A 17,591-nucleotide genomic window follows, 5' to 3' on the forward strand; every position below is an offset into this window, starting at 1 on the left:
TCATCTTAAATTCACTCAGAATGGAAGCTTTGCTTTCTTGTATTTTTTATAAAGATTATTACCGTTTAAAATTGAAACAAAATAACAGTTTCAGGTTAGTAGAATGTGGAATCAAAAGAGGATAAATGTTATATGCCAAGTAACTGTATCAATACAATTATCATCATTCTGCAAGTGAGTCCTTATTTGGTTTAGTTTCTAGAAAGATTGAAGTGTTGTGCAGGCAATGCAGGAGTTTCCTTGATTGTTTTGCTGACAATTTCCTAGCACTGCTAGAGGGGAGAATCAGGAATAATTTTCTGTTTGGCCTGCTGCTTGCGAAAAGGGAAGAACTGGGAAACACCGTGATAAATAACAGCCGGGATCAGAGTGACCACTGGTTGGTTCGGTTCATGATTCAAAGGAAGTCTGGAAAGATAGTCAGAAGCTATGACTACAGACTTCAGAAGAGCGGACTTCAGCTTTTTTGGAGAACTGCTAAGCAGTGTCTCTTGGGATGCTGCCACAGAGACGTAGGGTCCATGAAAGATGGATGATTTCTAAATAAAACTTCTTGAGAACTCGGGAATGAAACATTCTGTTGAGTGGGAAGGAGGGGGATTCAGCAGAACGCCTTCTTGGCTGAGCAAATGAGCAAAGAACTTTCTGATGACCTAAAATGCAAGATGTAGACAAACGTTGTTTGACAGCTTAATGACAAAATCAGAAAGCTGATTGATTTGAGCTAAGACTTGCAAGAGACATAAAAGATAACAAAAAGCGTTTCTGCAGGTGTAATTGATACTTTAAAAAATGAAGGTAAAATTTGAAGAAGGGAAAAAATTGATGAATGGAGGGGAAAACAATGTAATGACAGACAGTACAGAAAAAACTGGAGTACTGAACATCATTGCCAGACATTTAAGGGACCAGAAGGTAACTGGGGTAGGTCAGTGTAGATTTACCAAAAGCAAATCATGTGCTTGTCCACCTGTTTGCTTTTCCTGATGAAATGACTAGCTATGTGGATAAGGGCAGAGCAGTGGCTGCCCTGTACCAACCAGTACCACAGCACCGGTGCTGCCTTGATCAGGAATGCCTCATTGCTGGGTGAAAACACAGCTGAATCCAAAAGCATACCTGTCCCATGCCGTAACTCCCACAAATGTAGATCTGGGATCTGCTGTGGAGCATGTGGGCGTTCCTGTTCTCCTCTAGATGCCATGGGGAGTGCCTGCAAAGCTATTTCTCACACCTCTTCTGTGGGCAGGAGAAGCTGTAACATGGGGAGCACCCTTTAAAACTCCTCCAGCACCCTCTCATCCAAACATGAGGAAGCATTAGATAAACATGTACAACTAATCGATAGCTGGAAAGAAGGTACGATTTGTAAAGGTTTTGAAACCTTCTGTACAGCCTTTTGGGTATCTCCTGGATTGCATGCTGTCATCTTGCCCATTAGCCTTCTCCTAGCATGGCTATGCTCATTTGCACGCAACGGCAGAATTTGATAAGGCTTCTAACAGTCTCCCACAGCACTCTTGTTTGAAAGCTGAGGAAGAGTGGACTGAAAGAAGAGACTGGGCTGAGAACTGACTGAACCAGTAGCCTCAAAGGGTAGTGATCATCACTTGATGTCTGTCAGGTGGTCAGTGATGAGCAGAGTAGCTTGGGATACCTTGGGCGTCAGTGAATATCTTCATCAGTGACCTAGATCATGACACAGAGTACACCCTCAGCAAATTTGTAGAGGATAGTAAATTAAGGAGGAGTGGTTAACATGACAAATGGCAGAGCTGTATTCCAGAGAGATCTTGATATACTCGAGGACTGAGCGAGGAGGAACCTCATAAAGTTCAGTAAGAAATCTGCACCTCAGTGGAACAGCTGCACACACTTGTACGAGCCATGAAAGAAACATCTAAATTGCAGCTTCATTGAAAATGACCTGGAGATTACAGTGGATGCCAGGCTGAACATGGACCCAGGAGCATGCTGTCATTGCCTGTCAGGTAATCAGCATATTAGGCTGTGTTAGGAGAAGCACAGCCAGCAGAAAAAGATAAGTTATTTTCTAGGAGACTGTGACTATTTCCTATTCTTTGACTTCAAGAGGAATGTAAAAAAGCAGAAGAGGGTCCAACAGATTCTGAGTCCCAAATCCCATGGATCTTAGAGGGATGTTGAGGGAACTGTGAGGCGGCTTGTTTGATGTTGTGCAGAGATTAAGGGGCAATCTAAGAGCACCCTAGAAGTATTCAGTCGCAAAGATGATGAAACCAAACTCTTCTCAGTATAGAAGATCATGGCTGATCTGATCTAGTGTTGGCAATAATCCTACTTCAAGCATGAGATTGGATGAGGTGACCTGCAGAGATGCATTCCAACTGAATTTTCTATGATAGTAGGAAGAAAAAAGTTATTTTTTGCTATAGTGTCTTTATGGAACATTCATTACTAATAAGAGAGAAGTTACAATTTACTCTTTAGTAGATATCACCTTTCCTATTTCCAGAAATATTGAAATTATAGACTAAAAATGCTGTAGCTTTTACATGTTCATTCCTTCTGTCTTTAATGAACAACATAGGCAAAAGATCCATAAAAATAAAGAACTACCATCTTGAGTTTTTATTTCCCTTTTAACTTCAGAAAATGGTAACATCAAACTTCTGTGCTTCAGCTGATAAAAAATTCACTTTAGCATTTAATTCTGGCTAGATATTAAAGATTCATGGATGAAAAAGCTGTCTGAGTTATCTGTTTTGCTGCGAAAAGCATGTTTGATTTTTTTTTACATGAATCTTTGCAAAATAACAGTTTCTGGACGAGGAGGAGGTGCTGGGGATTGGAAAGCAGAAGAAGGAGAACCATTAAGTTGAAGTCTCAAGGGATTTTTTTTCTCTGTACTGAAAGCAGCATTCCTCAACCGTTTCTTGTTTACTTATATAAACTTGCTATTTGAATTGAGGATATTTTATGGAAACACCTTTAGCTTTGCACTGATACACAGATACGACTTTTCAGTATTAAATCATTACAACTAATATCATGGTTTATGTGTTATAAAACTATCAATACCAGTTTTCTGACAATGGTTTTATGAAGTACAACACCAGGAACAAAGAACTGCAGTTTTTTAGTAGTGAGACCTGAAGACTGTTCCTTTGGGATCTTCAGTGAGTTCACTTAGATCATCCTTTGAAAAAATATTCTTCATATTTTATAAGTGTATATTTGCTGAAAGAGTTAGCTGCATTGACTGTTAGTTTTTGTGAGGGAACAGAATTGAAACTCATGTTTCCCAGACAAAGAAAATCATCAAGTACTATAGGTAAAACTTTCAAATCATGGATTTTACACCATGTTTTTGACCTGATGTTACTAAATGACTAATGAATAAAAGACACATAGAAGTATGCTGATGCACTTATATGAATATGACAGGTAATTGTGAGCTCTCCTCAACCATATCACCATGCCTAACCCAAATTCACCATGTCACCTACGCCCTAAAGAGAATAAAATACATATATAGTAATATGGGGAGACTGATCATGCCTTTTATTTATTTTCCTCTTAAATCACTTAAAACTTTGGCAGTTCAATTGTTCAAGTTCAATTTTCATGCTCAGTTTTTGCCTGAGGATGGATTTATTTATTTAGGGATAGCAAAGGTTGCATGTTTGTTTTGTTTTGAAATTTAGTAGCAATTGTATTATTTATTGATTATTTTTATCTATTATTATCTATTATTTTTAAAGAAATTTTAATTAACAACTATCATTATCAAATTTAATTACATCTATTTTAAACCATACCAGCTTGGTCATTTAAGGGATGGAGGGCGAATTACATGGCTTAATTCATGTTCTATTCTATTCTATGTCCAAAATTGTGACGATATTATATTTTAAAAACTGTAATATTCCATACATATCTTCACCGTGTTGAGATATGGGAGCTGATGAAACTGAATCCACATTGCATTTCTACTGCATTTGAGAAAATCTTTCTTCATACCAACATATATAAGTCTTTGGAAAAACTCAATTCATTTATCCTTCAAAATATATTTAATATTTTTTTGCAGTAGAACTCTTTAAGCTTCCATACTCACACTGCGGTGTATCAAATCCTCTCACAATTTTGTAATACTGACTAGATTGGTTTAAAAACACAGCATGATTGAGCACAGCATTATATGGCCAAAGCTAGTTTTTCTCTCTGCTTATTTCTTCTGGTTCCTTCTGAAATAGAAACATAATCAGGAGTGATTCTGTTCAGCGCTCTGAATGCCCAGTCCTCTCAGATTTGAACATTGAAGAGACTGGAGGAACAGAGTGTATTTGGCACGGAATCATGGTGAGATTGGGTGTGAAAATGAGGGAGAACTTGTCACTAGTTGTGTGAGAATGTAAAATCACAAGAAGAGAACACTGGTATTTCTTGGGTAAGAAAACTTGGATTTGGAAGGGGAATTTAAGACAAGGAATAACACAAGTGAGAAATGGGTGAAGAACCATGAAGAAGCAGCGGAGAAAAATAGCCTGGAGAAGAGCAGCAATGAATTTCAGGGCTACTGAACCAGCAACTCCCACAGACAGTGGGACACGAGGTTACGGATAATTCATCTGCATTACCTGTTTGTCTGGAGGATGACAGCCTGCTGCTGCTACTCACCGGTACCCTGCTACTATGGGGTTACTCCCCGTCTCTCATGGGGTGGAGTTCTTATGCTCTAGCTCTTAAGCTGGCAACCCTGCTGATGATTACATTGAATTCAATATGGTGTCTCATAATAGGATTTCTTTCTTGGTTTAGTCTTTGATCAATCTCAGGAATTATTTAAAATAAAAACATTAAGAGAACACTATTCAAACTACACATTAAATGTTCAATTAAGAAAAGAAAAAATTTAATTTCTCTCTATAACCATAAATTGGACCCTTGGTGAAATACAATGGTATGGATTTAGTTATGCTATCAACTAAGAATGTCTACTTGTAGAACACCTATCAACAGCTTTTTAGGAAAAAAAGTCACAGTCATATTTCTTAGCTCTATGTTATTATTCATTCCCTTCAATGCAGCATGAAATTACTAAATTACAAACTATTGTATATTTCATGGATTTAACAGACAAATTTTGTCTTAAACTAATTCTTAAACCTTACAAATGCATCATAATTGTCTGCCTATCATAAGATTTCATTTTGCTACGCCAAATTTATTTTAAATAATAAGTCTTGACTTGGGAGAATAATTTACGTTAAAAAAAAAATTTAGTTATCGTCAAGTCACCAGATAATCTATTATATCCTGAGTAATCCACACATATTTAATCACACCTGTCAGAGATCCCCAGGTAATAGGACTTGACTATTTCTAATACAATCAGTGAAAGCTACTTATTACTTAGCACTTAAAAAAATATCAAATTTCAGATTCTGCTTTAGTGCTTAAACACAGATTTTTGAAATGAGATAGTAGGATTGGCAGTGGTAATACACACAGAAATGATAAGTAACATTTAGCAGCGCACAGAGGAAGAAGAAAACCCTAAGTACATACTGCATGTATCATGGACACGGACTCTTAAAGCAGCTCTTACCACTTCAGGAAGACACCTTGGGGTGATTGTGGTTAGTTCTGTGACATTGTCAGCTCAGTACTCAAGAGCAGTCAAAAAGGTAATTAAAAATGGCAGTAGGATCTGATACAAAAGGAAAAGAGTGCCAAACAAAACGGTTTTCTGTATGAATCTATGATGCATCCAAGTCTTGAATACTACACGGAGGCAACTGGAAAAAGCTCCAGAAAAGCGTGACAGATGAGCGCGGTTTCCAGCCAGAGCTAAATAACCAGTAATTCCAGTACAGAAAAAGGATATCAGAGAAAGATAGAACAGAGATCTGCAAAAGTACCTGTGACATGGAGAAGGCAACAGACAGCTATTATTAGCACTTTCTTACCACTCAGGTACAGGTATTTTATAATACATTGCCATGTAAGTTTAAAATACAGAAAAATAGAAGTTTTTATATGTTGCGATACATTGTCAATGTGCAACAAAGCAACAGGCTTACAGTACAGAAAGGTAGAGTTTTTTTGTATGTCACATAAGTGGTTTGTGAGACTTATTGCCACAGGGTGTTGTAAAGCCTAAGAATATAAAAATGTTCAAATAGCGATGAGGATAAGTGCTCAAATTCATGGGGATCAGGCCCACTAACCACAGTTTATTAGGATTTAGTTTCTGGTCTACACAGTACCTGCAGTTTCTCAGCAGCCGAGCAGGGAGGGGCCACTCTTTACTGGCCATGCTCCCTAAAAAGTCACTGCAAGTAACTAGGGCCTTTGGTCTGATAGTCTCACCATTCCTGTGTGAAACAGCCTTCTATTCCATCACTGCAACAGAAAACTATTAACAATGTTTTTCAAATTAAGCAGTCATTTCATTTTCCATTTCCTAATGACTAAGAATAATGAGTGTAGAATGGGCTGTAGAATATAAAAATTTCTAAATTATACTTGTAGACCATTTCATTTGAAAACCCGATTACAATGTTTAAATAGTATTGTTAAGAGAAACAAGGCAATCCTTACTCTTCATTACTGTGCTAATAAAAATTGGCTTGAGCTTGAGCACTTGTTTTGCAGTTGCAGAAAACTTTAAGGCTCTTGAAAATAGCAGTTGTAATGGAAAAGCTGAGAAATCATTGATTATAGAAGGATTTCCAGAAAGAACTTGGGTAGTGTATTTCTGGTATTTTCTTCCAGCTCTTCACACCCCTTCTCTGTCTTTCATTTACTTAAAGTAAATTTGTCATATGAGTGGCTGGGGCTTACTTGAATTGTCAGGACCTAACCTATGACATGAAAACAACTTTTAATTCTAAATAAACCTATTGAACAAGAAGGTATGTGGCTCTTATAGAAGGTTATATAAAGAAGAAATGGAAAGTCAAAAGACACATGTGTACAAATCACTGCTTATAAGAACTGGAAGAGTTAGTTTGTGTTAAATTGCCGTTGATTTTGTTTTAATGGTGATGTACTTTTAAAGACAATTCTTTTCACACTTCCCAGCAACATTATGTTAGCAATATAAATGTGTCAGTTGTCTTTCTTGAATTAAAAATTCCTACTGAGGAAAAAAACATGTTGCAAACTTGTAGCATTGGGAGATCTATTTTCTCTTGGATTGAATTTAGCATTTCCTGACTATAGCCCTGCATACTCAATATGCTGTGAAAGCTTAGCTGGTTTCTTTCCATATCATAAAAGATTTTAAAATCCCCCCCAAAAAAAGAGAAACTGTTAACATTTAATGTGCTGTTGACAACTGAACCCTACCAAATAGGATTCTGCAATTAAAAAAAAAGTTAAAATTAAAACGAGGACCCTGCGGGATGCTGAGGAGAGAACGGTTTTAGTAATGTCATTTTCTTATAACTTCTATCGTGCAATAAAACCAGGCTGAAACAATAACACAGTGATGATCCAAACAAGGAAAAATAAGGACTACAAACAATTAGGAAGATTTGTTTTCTTTACACAATCTGCTATGAAATAAATAAATAAACCCAGCGCCAGATGAATCTTCAACCTCCCACTGTTAGTCTTAGCTTTTCCACAAATTAGTTATACCTTTCTCTCGAAATTCTGCCTCATTGCATTTAGGTCTATACTGATAAAAAATTCCAGTTATGGGGGGTTTTTTTTGTTGCTAGAAAAGTAGTTTACGACTATTTGCAGTTCATACTATGATTTGAAAGCTTGCCTTGTGGTGCTGAGTGACTTGATTCTCTCTCCTGTGATTGAATTATTTACTGAGGCACACTCAGACAAAGCTATGCTACTACATAGGTTTTCTGTTGCATTTCCTCGGCTTTTGTATGCTTGATTCTTATGTTAACTTAATCATTGCTGTCCAATTACACCTAGCAGTTGCTGCTTTCATTGATCAGAGGCTTGGATTTTAGCTTGCTGATAAAGACAGAATATTTTAACATATGCTTGTCACTAAATAAACAATTTAAAGACAGAAAGGGAGCAGATCAGTTAAATAAGATGTTACAGAAGCAGTTAGTTATTTTTCAGAGTAGACCCATATTTGATAATTACTCATTAATGTAGATATTACAATTATCCAAGAAGTACAGAGTAATCATGTATTTGGCATTTTCAGGGGATATTTTTTTGCATAAGTACTATGAAAAATGAAGGTAACGGACAAAATAAAATCCTTAAGAGAGTTCTTTGTTCTTTCTCATCTGAAAAGTTACAAAAATTGCTTAGTGTTTATTTCAAATAAGACAGCTGTATCATCTATCTCTGAAAGTGATGCAATTGGAAATAAACTACAGTGAATCAGTCCCTAAATAATATATATTCACCTTTTACACTTTTGTTATCGCATGCTAAATGATCTGCTACATGTTTTTAAATTAATCTGAAAAATTAATGCATCATAAAATAAGGCCTAAATGGTTATGTTCAGTCTGGCTCTTCATTATTTTGCAAGAGAAGCTGAGGTGACCTTGATTGTATTTTTTCAGAATGGCACATTAGAAACAATTCCAAAATAGCGGTCTTTTACATTCTCATCATCCCACTTTGAGAGAAGACAACCTGTCTGTCACAGCACTGGAGAAGATTTGTGAGACAGGATTTACCAGGTGGGCTGATCCCATTGGATAGAAGTTCTTTCTTCTTCTTCCAGTGAGGAGAAATGTAAATGATAAGAAAAAATGCTACATTTGAAGAACCATTTAATAAAGTTATTTGGTCTTACTAATTCCCTTTTTTATACAGTTTGGGATTGTTGTCTTCAAAAGGAGGTAGGCGGTATTTTAGCTAAGTACTACCTTGCCATAGAGAAGGTGAGGAGTCAGGGGGATATATGAAGATAGTCTGTTGCAGCAGGTATCTTGTATTACTTTTCAGGATTACTGGCCTACATGAAGCGTAGTTTGGATGACCAGGACAGTCATCTGCCGAATACCTTTTAATCATTTTCCATTTTTCATTCCAAATTTAAATTATTTCATTTCCATATTTCATCCCAAATTTAAATTATTTTTACACTATTTAATTTCTATTTACTAAATCAAATTGAGAGATTAAATAAATTTATACTGAGCTGAGCTGGACCCTTGATGTTACGTACTGCTTATTTTTCAAGTTCTTGCTTTTCTGTGCCAATAAACTGTGCAGCCAGGGCCCAGCTATGCAATTGGCAGTATTAGCATATGCATCTGAATAGAATGAAGGTATCTAAAAAGCCAGTTCACTCCATGATCTTAATAACCTCGAAGAATGGCGTCTGGTGGTAAATGGTTACGATAACCTCACACCGGATCATAGGCCTTAGAAGAAGTTCATCTTTACTGAAATTAGCTGGTACCCTGAATCCTATGCTGAGCAAAGTACAAGCATTAAAAGGATAAGAAGTCTGAATTCCTTTTCTTAACCTTAAGACCTCTTTATTCGGCTCAGTTACAGAGGGTACATTGTTAGCTAGTTTACAGTATTATTTCTATAATACCAACAAGCACAGGACTTTTTACATCAGTGTGGTGACTTGTTCCATTTTTCTGTTATCTCACCATCCAGTAAGACCGAAAGAAGTGAAAAATTACAGTAAATTTTTTAAAATTTGCTGGGCTTCGCAAGCCATTATGTTAGGGCTCTGTATTTGTATTTGAAGGACTAATTTGGTCTCAATATCTAGAGATACTGAATGTCTACGTTCGTTTTGCTTTTGGAAGCAGTTTGTAACTATCAATTAATGTAGCATTCCTTTGTATCTATCCATCTCTGTGGCATCATTTGTGTCTCAGCATAAAGTCGGATGGTCGCTCGCTGATGACTCAGAGCATTCTGAGCATTCACAGCATATCCAAAGGGTAGCAACACTCTCATGTCATCTACCACTCAGAGAAGACGGGTAACTTGACTGTAGGAAGTTAGCAAGTTGTTTATGGACTGGTTAGTGTTTTAATCCATGAAGAAATCTACAGTTTTTACTCATCTTCCTGCACTGGGGCAATATTTCTTTGGTTTTCATAGTAGGTATCAATAATATTTATATTTGTACCTGTTCTTTGATACACTACCTAAACGCAAAAGTGATTTCTGATAGAATAAAAGGCAGTATTGGTCTAAAATAAAATAATAGAAGTGCTTTTTCGCTGGATTTTTTGTACTGAAAGAAACAATTGATGCAGTAAATAAATTACTAAATCCAACCCTCTGAATCAAGTGTGAAATATGCTAATAAAAAAACATTTTTAAAAGGATTGTACTAAACACTTGACAGCGTGCTTTACAACCAAATGAGTGACAGCTATGCTGTTTTGATATTTGCTAATCTTAAATTGCCATTTTTTTAACAGTAAAGTTTTCCATGTGAAAGTCAGGCACAGAGAGTTCTCAAATCATGTGTCAGATTGCTATGAATAATGTTATTAGCATTGGGTGAGACCAATGTTTAAGTAAAGCAACTACTCCTTTTCCCCCAAAGGACAAAACCAGAAGCTAACAACAAACGAAAATATGTTCTCTCTATCTGCCAGCACATCCAAGACCTTAATAAATTCTGATACCTGTGAAAGTCACAGCAAATCCACACCCATTTGAGGCACAGTGCAGCCAGAAGAACAAAAAGAGTTTCATTAACTGCTTGGCCTCTTGATATTTCCAGGCTTCTGAAATAAGATTTTCATCTAGCTAATACTGTATTGCTGTGATTAAAGACAGTGACATACCCTGGATCTTCTGGCAAAGGTGATGATATGACAGCCGTTGTGTCTTGGCAGTCTTTGAAACAGAAACTTCAGGAAATTATGAGTCAAGTTTCACTCTGCCGGTAGGCCCAGAGGTATCTGCTCGGGCCAATGCAGTTGTTGGAGAAGTTGCGTGACGGGAAGCATACTATGTGGTGCATTTCTTTGAAACCTGTTTGCTGGTTGTCTCCTGTGGATCCCTGGCTGGTTGGTACTAAAGACTGCATCCCTTCCTCCCCTCTCCCCAGTGGCTCCCGGGGAGGTTTGTGGTAAGTATTGCCTCTCCCAAGCAGTTGGCCTCTAGGCAGCAGCAGAGAAATTCTAGCTGACCTGTCGGTCTCAGGTTTAGAAATTTATTTTTCATATCTAGCTTCACAGACTGCTGTCTGTAATTTCGAGCAGCAGTGCAAGTGCGATTGCCATAGCCTTGTCAACGAGGTTAACTGTTTGAGATGTGGTCTGCATAATCAGGTTTTGAAGGTTGCATCTGGAAAGAGAGCAAAGAACTCTTGAAATGAAATTAATTGCCTGCCAAAGAGATGAATTGCTTACACAATTTGTCACCACCAGTGTTATTACAGATATGGCTCACTTGGACCATGGGTCTACTCACAAAGCCCCAGCTCATCAGGGCAGCAGTACCTTGCATTAAAAAGTAGTATTTACTTCATCTGTATCTTAAATTAATGGGTAAAAAATACCTCTTTTCAGGTAATAAACATCACATTTTCTTCTATGCAATGCTCACAATTGAGATCACAGAAAGCTGTTCAGAAGTAGTGTTGTTAGATTAAAATAAAAAAACAAGCAGAGTATGTGGGAAAACTCGTCACTGAACTTCAGTGGTAAGATATTCCCTTTCGGTGCCACACTTCCCATAAGCCAGTTTTACAGCCCACTTACATTGTGTATATCTTTATATGCAGTTTCTTGTATGCCATAATACTGTGTTACCAAATTCTGGTGTTTCCTTTAACAGTACACTTCACTTGTAAGAACAGCCCTACTGAGAAGGTCCTGACAGATTTGCTATGCATGCTTTTGAACTGATTGCTGTGTTTTCTCTGTATTCTCGGCCACTAATACACACCTGATCTTTTGTCTCTATCACCAGGCCTCCTGAACCTGTTTACAGCACTGTGAACAAACTGTGTGATAAACCACCTTCTCCTAGGCACTATTCCCCTGTCGAGTGTGACAAAAGCTTCCTTCTTACAGCTCCCTATCCCCACTACCACATAGGCCTGCTCCCTGACTCTGAGATCACCAGGTACTGCATGCGCTTCTTCCTCACCTCCTTCCTTAGAGTGCATGAACGTCACTAGATTGAGCTCATAGTTTGCATCTTCGCCACAGATCTTCTTTTTCTACAGCTTGTGCTTGTTTTTGTCCACGCTTTCATATCTGCACCACTGGAAGATATATGCTACCTGGGTATATAATTTTGGTCATCCAAAATCCAGTGATGAATACAGGCAATGTTTTGATCCATTGAAATGGTGCTCTAAAATAGGTTGCATAAATGTATCACATTTCACAACTGAATTCAGTGTTCGTTTCTCTGTGAATACGGAAAGTGATTAAGATTCCACTGAAAGCTGTAGTAATCTGGTTTGATTCAGTCATTTTATTTCTATGTTGTGCATACTTTGCTCACTGAGCATCTTTGGGTTTATAGGGTGGCTGTCTAAGCTATTCAGCAGAAACTGAGCAAAAAATAATCACCTCCCTCACCATGTCGTGGTTGAGAATACATCTAAAATTTAGCATTCCCTAGGCTAGCTGTGCTCTGAGACGATGTTTACTAAAACCTAAAATGGTGAAAATTTCCATAACGAAGTAATGAAAGAAATTTCTATAAAATATTGCCCATGATTGCCTCCTGGGAAATATTTAATAAGGAAAAACATACTATCCAAAGCTGTGTTATTATAACCCAGCTATGCTTCTGTAGTCTACTAGGATAGCAGTAAACTATTTGCAGACAAGACTTGTGAGATAGAGGAAAAGTTAGGAACAAGTTTTCAAGAAGATGTTGAGTATTTCTTTTGCCAGGAGGAAAACTATCATCTTTTATATTTTAGAGAAGTTAAATAATTGTATTTGGAGCTTTGATCATAGACATTTTCCACAGAAAACACTTTTCAAAGAAATGTGGGAAGAGAAGAGCAGAAGTGTGTAAGTGGAAAGTAAAAAGATAAATTAATGTAAGATACAATAACAAGAAAGAAATCCCAGGCTTAGAAAAGCAGCTGTGAAAGGCATTGCAGTGCTATGAAATAGAAAGCTAAACTAAAAAAGCAGTAAGACAAATGCTAGTGAAGATGTGGTAAGACCATGAAGAAATTGTCTATTTATTAACATGGAAACTGTGTAGCTTCTAGAATTTGTAAAAAGATGCTTAATTACTGGATGAAGTGATTAGTCAAGCCATTCAGGCCATATAAGTTTGAGTGAAAAACATTGACAAGGGCAATGTTCTACAAAGGTACAAATAATTCCAAAAGGGTGCCAGGCACTAACAGATCTATCCACAATATTTTAATTTCTCTGCATAGATTATATGAAAGGAAATAACTAGCCAAAAAGTAGTAAAATCACTTCAGGTCTTTAGGTACACTGTACATATGAGTAATTTATCTGTAAGCATCACAGTGCTTCTGCATGTTTATAGCCAGACAACAGAAGAGTTCATTATAAAAAGATTCTTTCTTTTAAAATGGTCGCTTTAGAAAGGAAGGGACAAGCTTGAAGTAGGAAGTCAAACAAGTGTGTTGTAGGGGATTTTGGGGCTATGGAGTTGTGTTTTGGGAGCACTGAGGATTAGATCGTGGCGTGCTAACCATGGAGAGATGCGGTTCATTGCTAAGGGGTTGATCTCTACACACACGACTGTCAGGACTATGGAGATAGGTTGGAGGGAAAGGGCGAATCTGTTAAGGCTGCTTCCTGCAGACCAGATACTCAGACACCGATAATCAGTAGAGCCCTGGAGAGGTCACAGAAATAGGTCATTTTGTCACCTGAAAATATAATTCTCTACATCCTTTTGCTTTATTGTGTGATTGACTGAATACTTGGTCATCGGGTGTTCAATGACCTGATATCAGGACTTAAAAAGCTGGGCTTTATTCTACTGAATGTCACTTAATTCTCCTAAGAGCAAAGTTTCATTTCTCTTCATTCTACTTCGATGTAAAATTAAGGTCTAGTCCCTGCATATTTAATCAATTTGTTTATTTCAACAGTCCAGAAAAAATGAAAAAAGAACATAAAAATTGAGAACAGACACAACTAGTGGTTAAATGCTCTGCACCGTGCTCTGCTACACGCTGTGGTAGAGGCAACTGATTGCTATAATTTGTACTTCCTTCCCACTGTGAAAGAACATTCAGCCAGAAAATATGACAGTTTTCAATGTTCTCAAATGCTGTCATCTTTTCCACGGGACTTTTTGAACAGTTGACCATAGAGGAAGATGTTTGAAATAATATTTCACCAAATGCCTTTGGTGAGGAAAGTGACAGCTTTACAACATATGTCATGATCCAATTTCCAAAAGGATGCAGTATTCACAGTTGGAGAACAGATTTTAGAAAAACATTAATTTCATTTTAACCCTAATCCAAGTGCCTGCCTTTGCAGGATTGTTCATTGTACAGATCACTAAATTTCACAAAATCGATGTGTCTTAGGGCTGTATTGTGTTGAATACCTGGAAGAATTAATCCGTAAAAGGATGTTGTTTGAAATCTGCAGCTGTGATATCACCAACTTTATTGGGAGCTGTACTACAAAAAAATCTTCCAAATATTCACCAGGTATTTTGAAAGGTCTCCCTTTATTCACTTGAATTCCTTAAAGCCCTATTCCTCCACATTATACACTTCCATGGTCTCCGGTCAAATATAAAAAGATATCTCCCTGTCCTCCTGCAGGCTTCCTAGAAAGAGTTTTTCATCAGAATTTGTCAGCCTCAGCTCTGGGGAGCAAAGGACACGGATTATTTCCTTGTTTTGTTAACTGCGGTCATTGTTTTACCTCAGTGCTCCAATATTGAGAATCTGCTGCTGAACTGCAAGAAATTTGGTTTGACAAGTAACTTTTCCAGAGTAAGTGGAACATGATGCCATGTTCTCCCAGTTGAAATGCTTGTAAGCCAGCCAATGCCTTTCAAATTGCTGCTCCAGATAATTTGTCAGCCTATCCTCAGGTGATTGTTTTGTCAAGGCTCATTAACTTAATAGGCAAAGAGAATTCATAGGCCAAAGCCTTATTTGTCTATAATAAATTCAGGTTTGTAACCCTTGCTTTTATGGTGGCCTGTCTTAGCTCCTGGGAGATTTGGAGGTCTAGAACAATATACTCCCATTTTAGGATGAAAGTAATTTGTTTTTTTATTTAATTATCAGGTATGTGAATTGATATTAACAGGGCTATGTCAATGTGCAACAGATGAAAATATGTCACGCGGTAGGCAGGAGTAGGGAGAGAATTTTAGAGTGGTAAGGTTTCCTTTGAGAACACCACATGGGAACAGATGCACAGAATTCGTGTCTGGCCGCTGTCATTATTGACAATTACCTATACAATTAGAAGATTACTGGCAGCGAATGGAAATCACAGCTCATAGATGTAACTCTCTGTCTGCAAACAGGAGACTTGGTTCTGCATTACGTAATACAAAATTTTATGTTCTCAGTCTTTGCACTTAGAACTTTATTACATTCACAACTACATAGACACACTTGAAAAATGCTTTAGTTTTTCCCAGAACTAATTTCACTGTCTTCACTGAAATCTCTTTGGCACTCTAGTCGCCAGCACAGTTTTTGCTAAAGGGCAGCCCTGATACTGTTGCTTTGTGTGATTATTTTTTTTTTTAATATAGGTATTTTCTTTTATCTTAAACCTCTGATCGTGTGATTGCATCAATATTTTTTAATACATGTAGGGGAAGGAACTAAGGGTAGGGTTTCAGACTTTGTAGTCACAGGAGAAAAGCTTGGGAACGTGACTCCTCCCAAGAAAATAAAAATAAGTGAAAATCTTCTTCATCTTACGTCTAGCTTTTGTAAACTTACAGATCCTTCTTACAGTGCATGGGTGACTGGATTGAAAGTATTTGGCTTTCTTTTTAAATTAGGATTAGTTTCCTGAAGCCAGCCCCAGTTCTGGCTGACACTGTGATCTGCAGTTTTAGGCAAGGTAGTTAATGATTCTGTGCTTTGTTTCCCAGTCTCTGAAAGAGGTTTAAGAATGATCTCATAGAGCTGCATTGAAAGTTAGTTCTGTCTGAGACAATGGCAATTTGTGTTAGTATTTAATAACATTAAAATGATTTTAAGGTACTTGACAAATTAGATTAATGACATCAGCTCTTGGGACCACCATTACTTTCTCATAGCTGGGGATTAGGGAGAGAAGATGGTACGAGCACGGGTCTTTAGAGCACAGTCTTTTGCAGAAAACAGCATGCTGTTTCCATAGGTATTCAAGGGTAACTGAGCATTGTGTAACTCTAAAGAGCTACACAACTAGAAGTGTGCTGAAATGTGTGCAGGACAGCTGGGTAAGGAAACTAGAACATCCAAAATCTTAGTGATTGACACATAAGGCTACTTCCAATGTGTGGTGGAGTTCCCACAGCCTCTGTACAAGTGCACGAGGGTCACTACACTCCAGTAGTCCCTGCCATCAGGCTAGTGTACATCTGTAATGCTACGCACTGCTGGTTTTGGTCACCTCACTTAATTTTAGGGGTCCCTGGGATCCCTCCATAGACCAAGAAGGGACAGCTGAGAAGGTGCAGGTAGCTCTTCACTGATCCTAGCAGGAAGGTAAGATAACTGCATTTGAATGAAGTGTAAATGGGGGGGGCTCTCTGGTACTCGTTGCTGTAGTGTCCTTTCTCATTTGCTAATATCTGTGCAGCCTTTTTCTTCACAATAGCCTGCTGGGAGCAAGCTTATTGTCAAAATGATGCATATAACTGTACTTGTGTGTGGCTGCCTTCCAGGGAGGCTCTTGAAATTCACGTTGTGTGGTACTCATCGTCCCCTTTTCAATCCCATGTGTTTAATAAGGGAATTATATCTCCCAAAACACATCTAGCCATATTCTGAGTTTTTTTAAATGCCTGGCAACCTGAAAGTGGGACTTATCTAACAAGCACCAAAAAGCAATGACATTATGAAATTGAGTCTTCAACTTGCCCCACATAAACACAAACACCTTTCTTGAATTGAAAATTAACTTTTGCTGTTTAGTTATACTTATTTACTTATTTTTTGTGAAAATTACAAATAATAATTACAAAATCAGAAATTTGGGGGCAAATGTGTTTAAATACTTAAATGTTTAAAACAAGAATTGGAGCAGATTTGTACTTTTTCCTATTTTAACAACTTGGAGTCAGCTTCTGGACCAATAGGCATTTTACACAATCACAGACGGCAAGCTTATGTATGGTAAATGAGCACTACTAAATTGCACTGCTTAAAGACAGTGGAAGGGAATAAGTATACAATTCTTTCCGTGGATTTTTGAACAGCAAAATAGGCAATACTGAGGTTCAACTTATCCAGTGTCAAAGGAAATAAATTATATTTAATTTATAGTCACAAAAAAAATATATCTTTAGAAAACAACAGATACCTGGTTAAAATAACTCTTAATAAAGTAGTTCCTTAAAACCATAAGGTGGTATTTTAACAAATGAACATTATGACTTTTTATTTTGACAAGTGACTTTAAGGTATATGTATACACAAGTTTAGACATTCAGAGGCGCAGAGCATATAGGAACCCCTAAACAAT

The 17,591-nt window shown here is 37.3% G+C and overlaps 1 protein-coding gene across 26 annotated transcripts in view; it reads left to right on the top strand.

The window, feature by feature from the left end:
• Positions 1-17,591, top strand: part of DLG2 (discs large MAGUK scaffold protein 2) — a 1,094,951-nt gene that overhangs the window by 804,538 nt on the left and 272,822 nt on the right. For 22 of the 26 annotated variants that reach the window (XM_075416588.1, XM_075416597.1, XM_075416619.1 and 19 more), the window contains one exon: positions 11,887-12,042. The exons of the other annotated variants lie outside the window; for them this stretch is intronic. In XM_075416588.1, the coding sequence (XP_075272703.1) occupies positions 11,887-12,042 (156 nt within the window). The remainder of the gene's footprint in view (positions 1-11,886; positions 12,043-17,591) is intronic. 26 annotated transcript variants of the gene reach the window in all.

Source organism: Opisthocomus hoazin, chromosome 1, assembly GCF_030867145.1.
Source record: "Opisthocomus hoazin isolate bOpiHoa1 chromosome 1, bOpiHoa1.hap1, whole genome shotgun sequence".
NCBI classification, from domain to species: Eukaryota; Metazoa; Chordata; class Aves; order Opisthocomiformes; family Opisthocomidae; genus Opisthocomus; species Opisthocomus hoazin.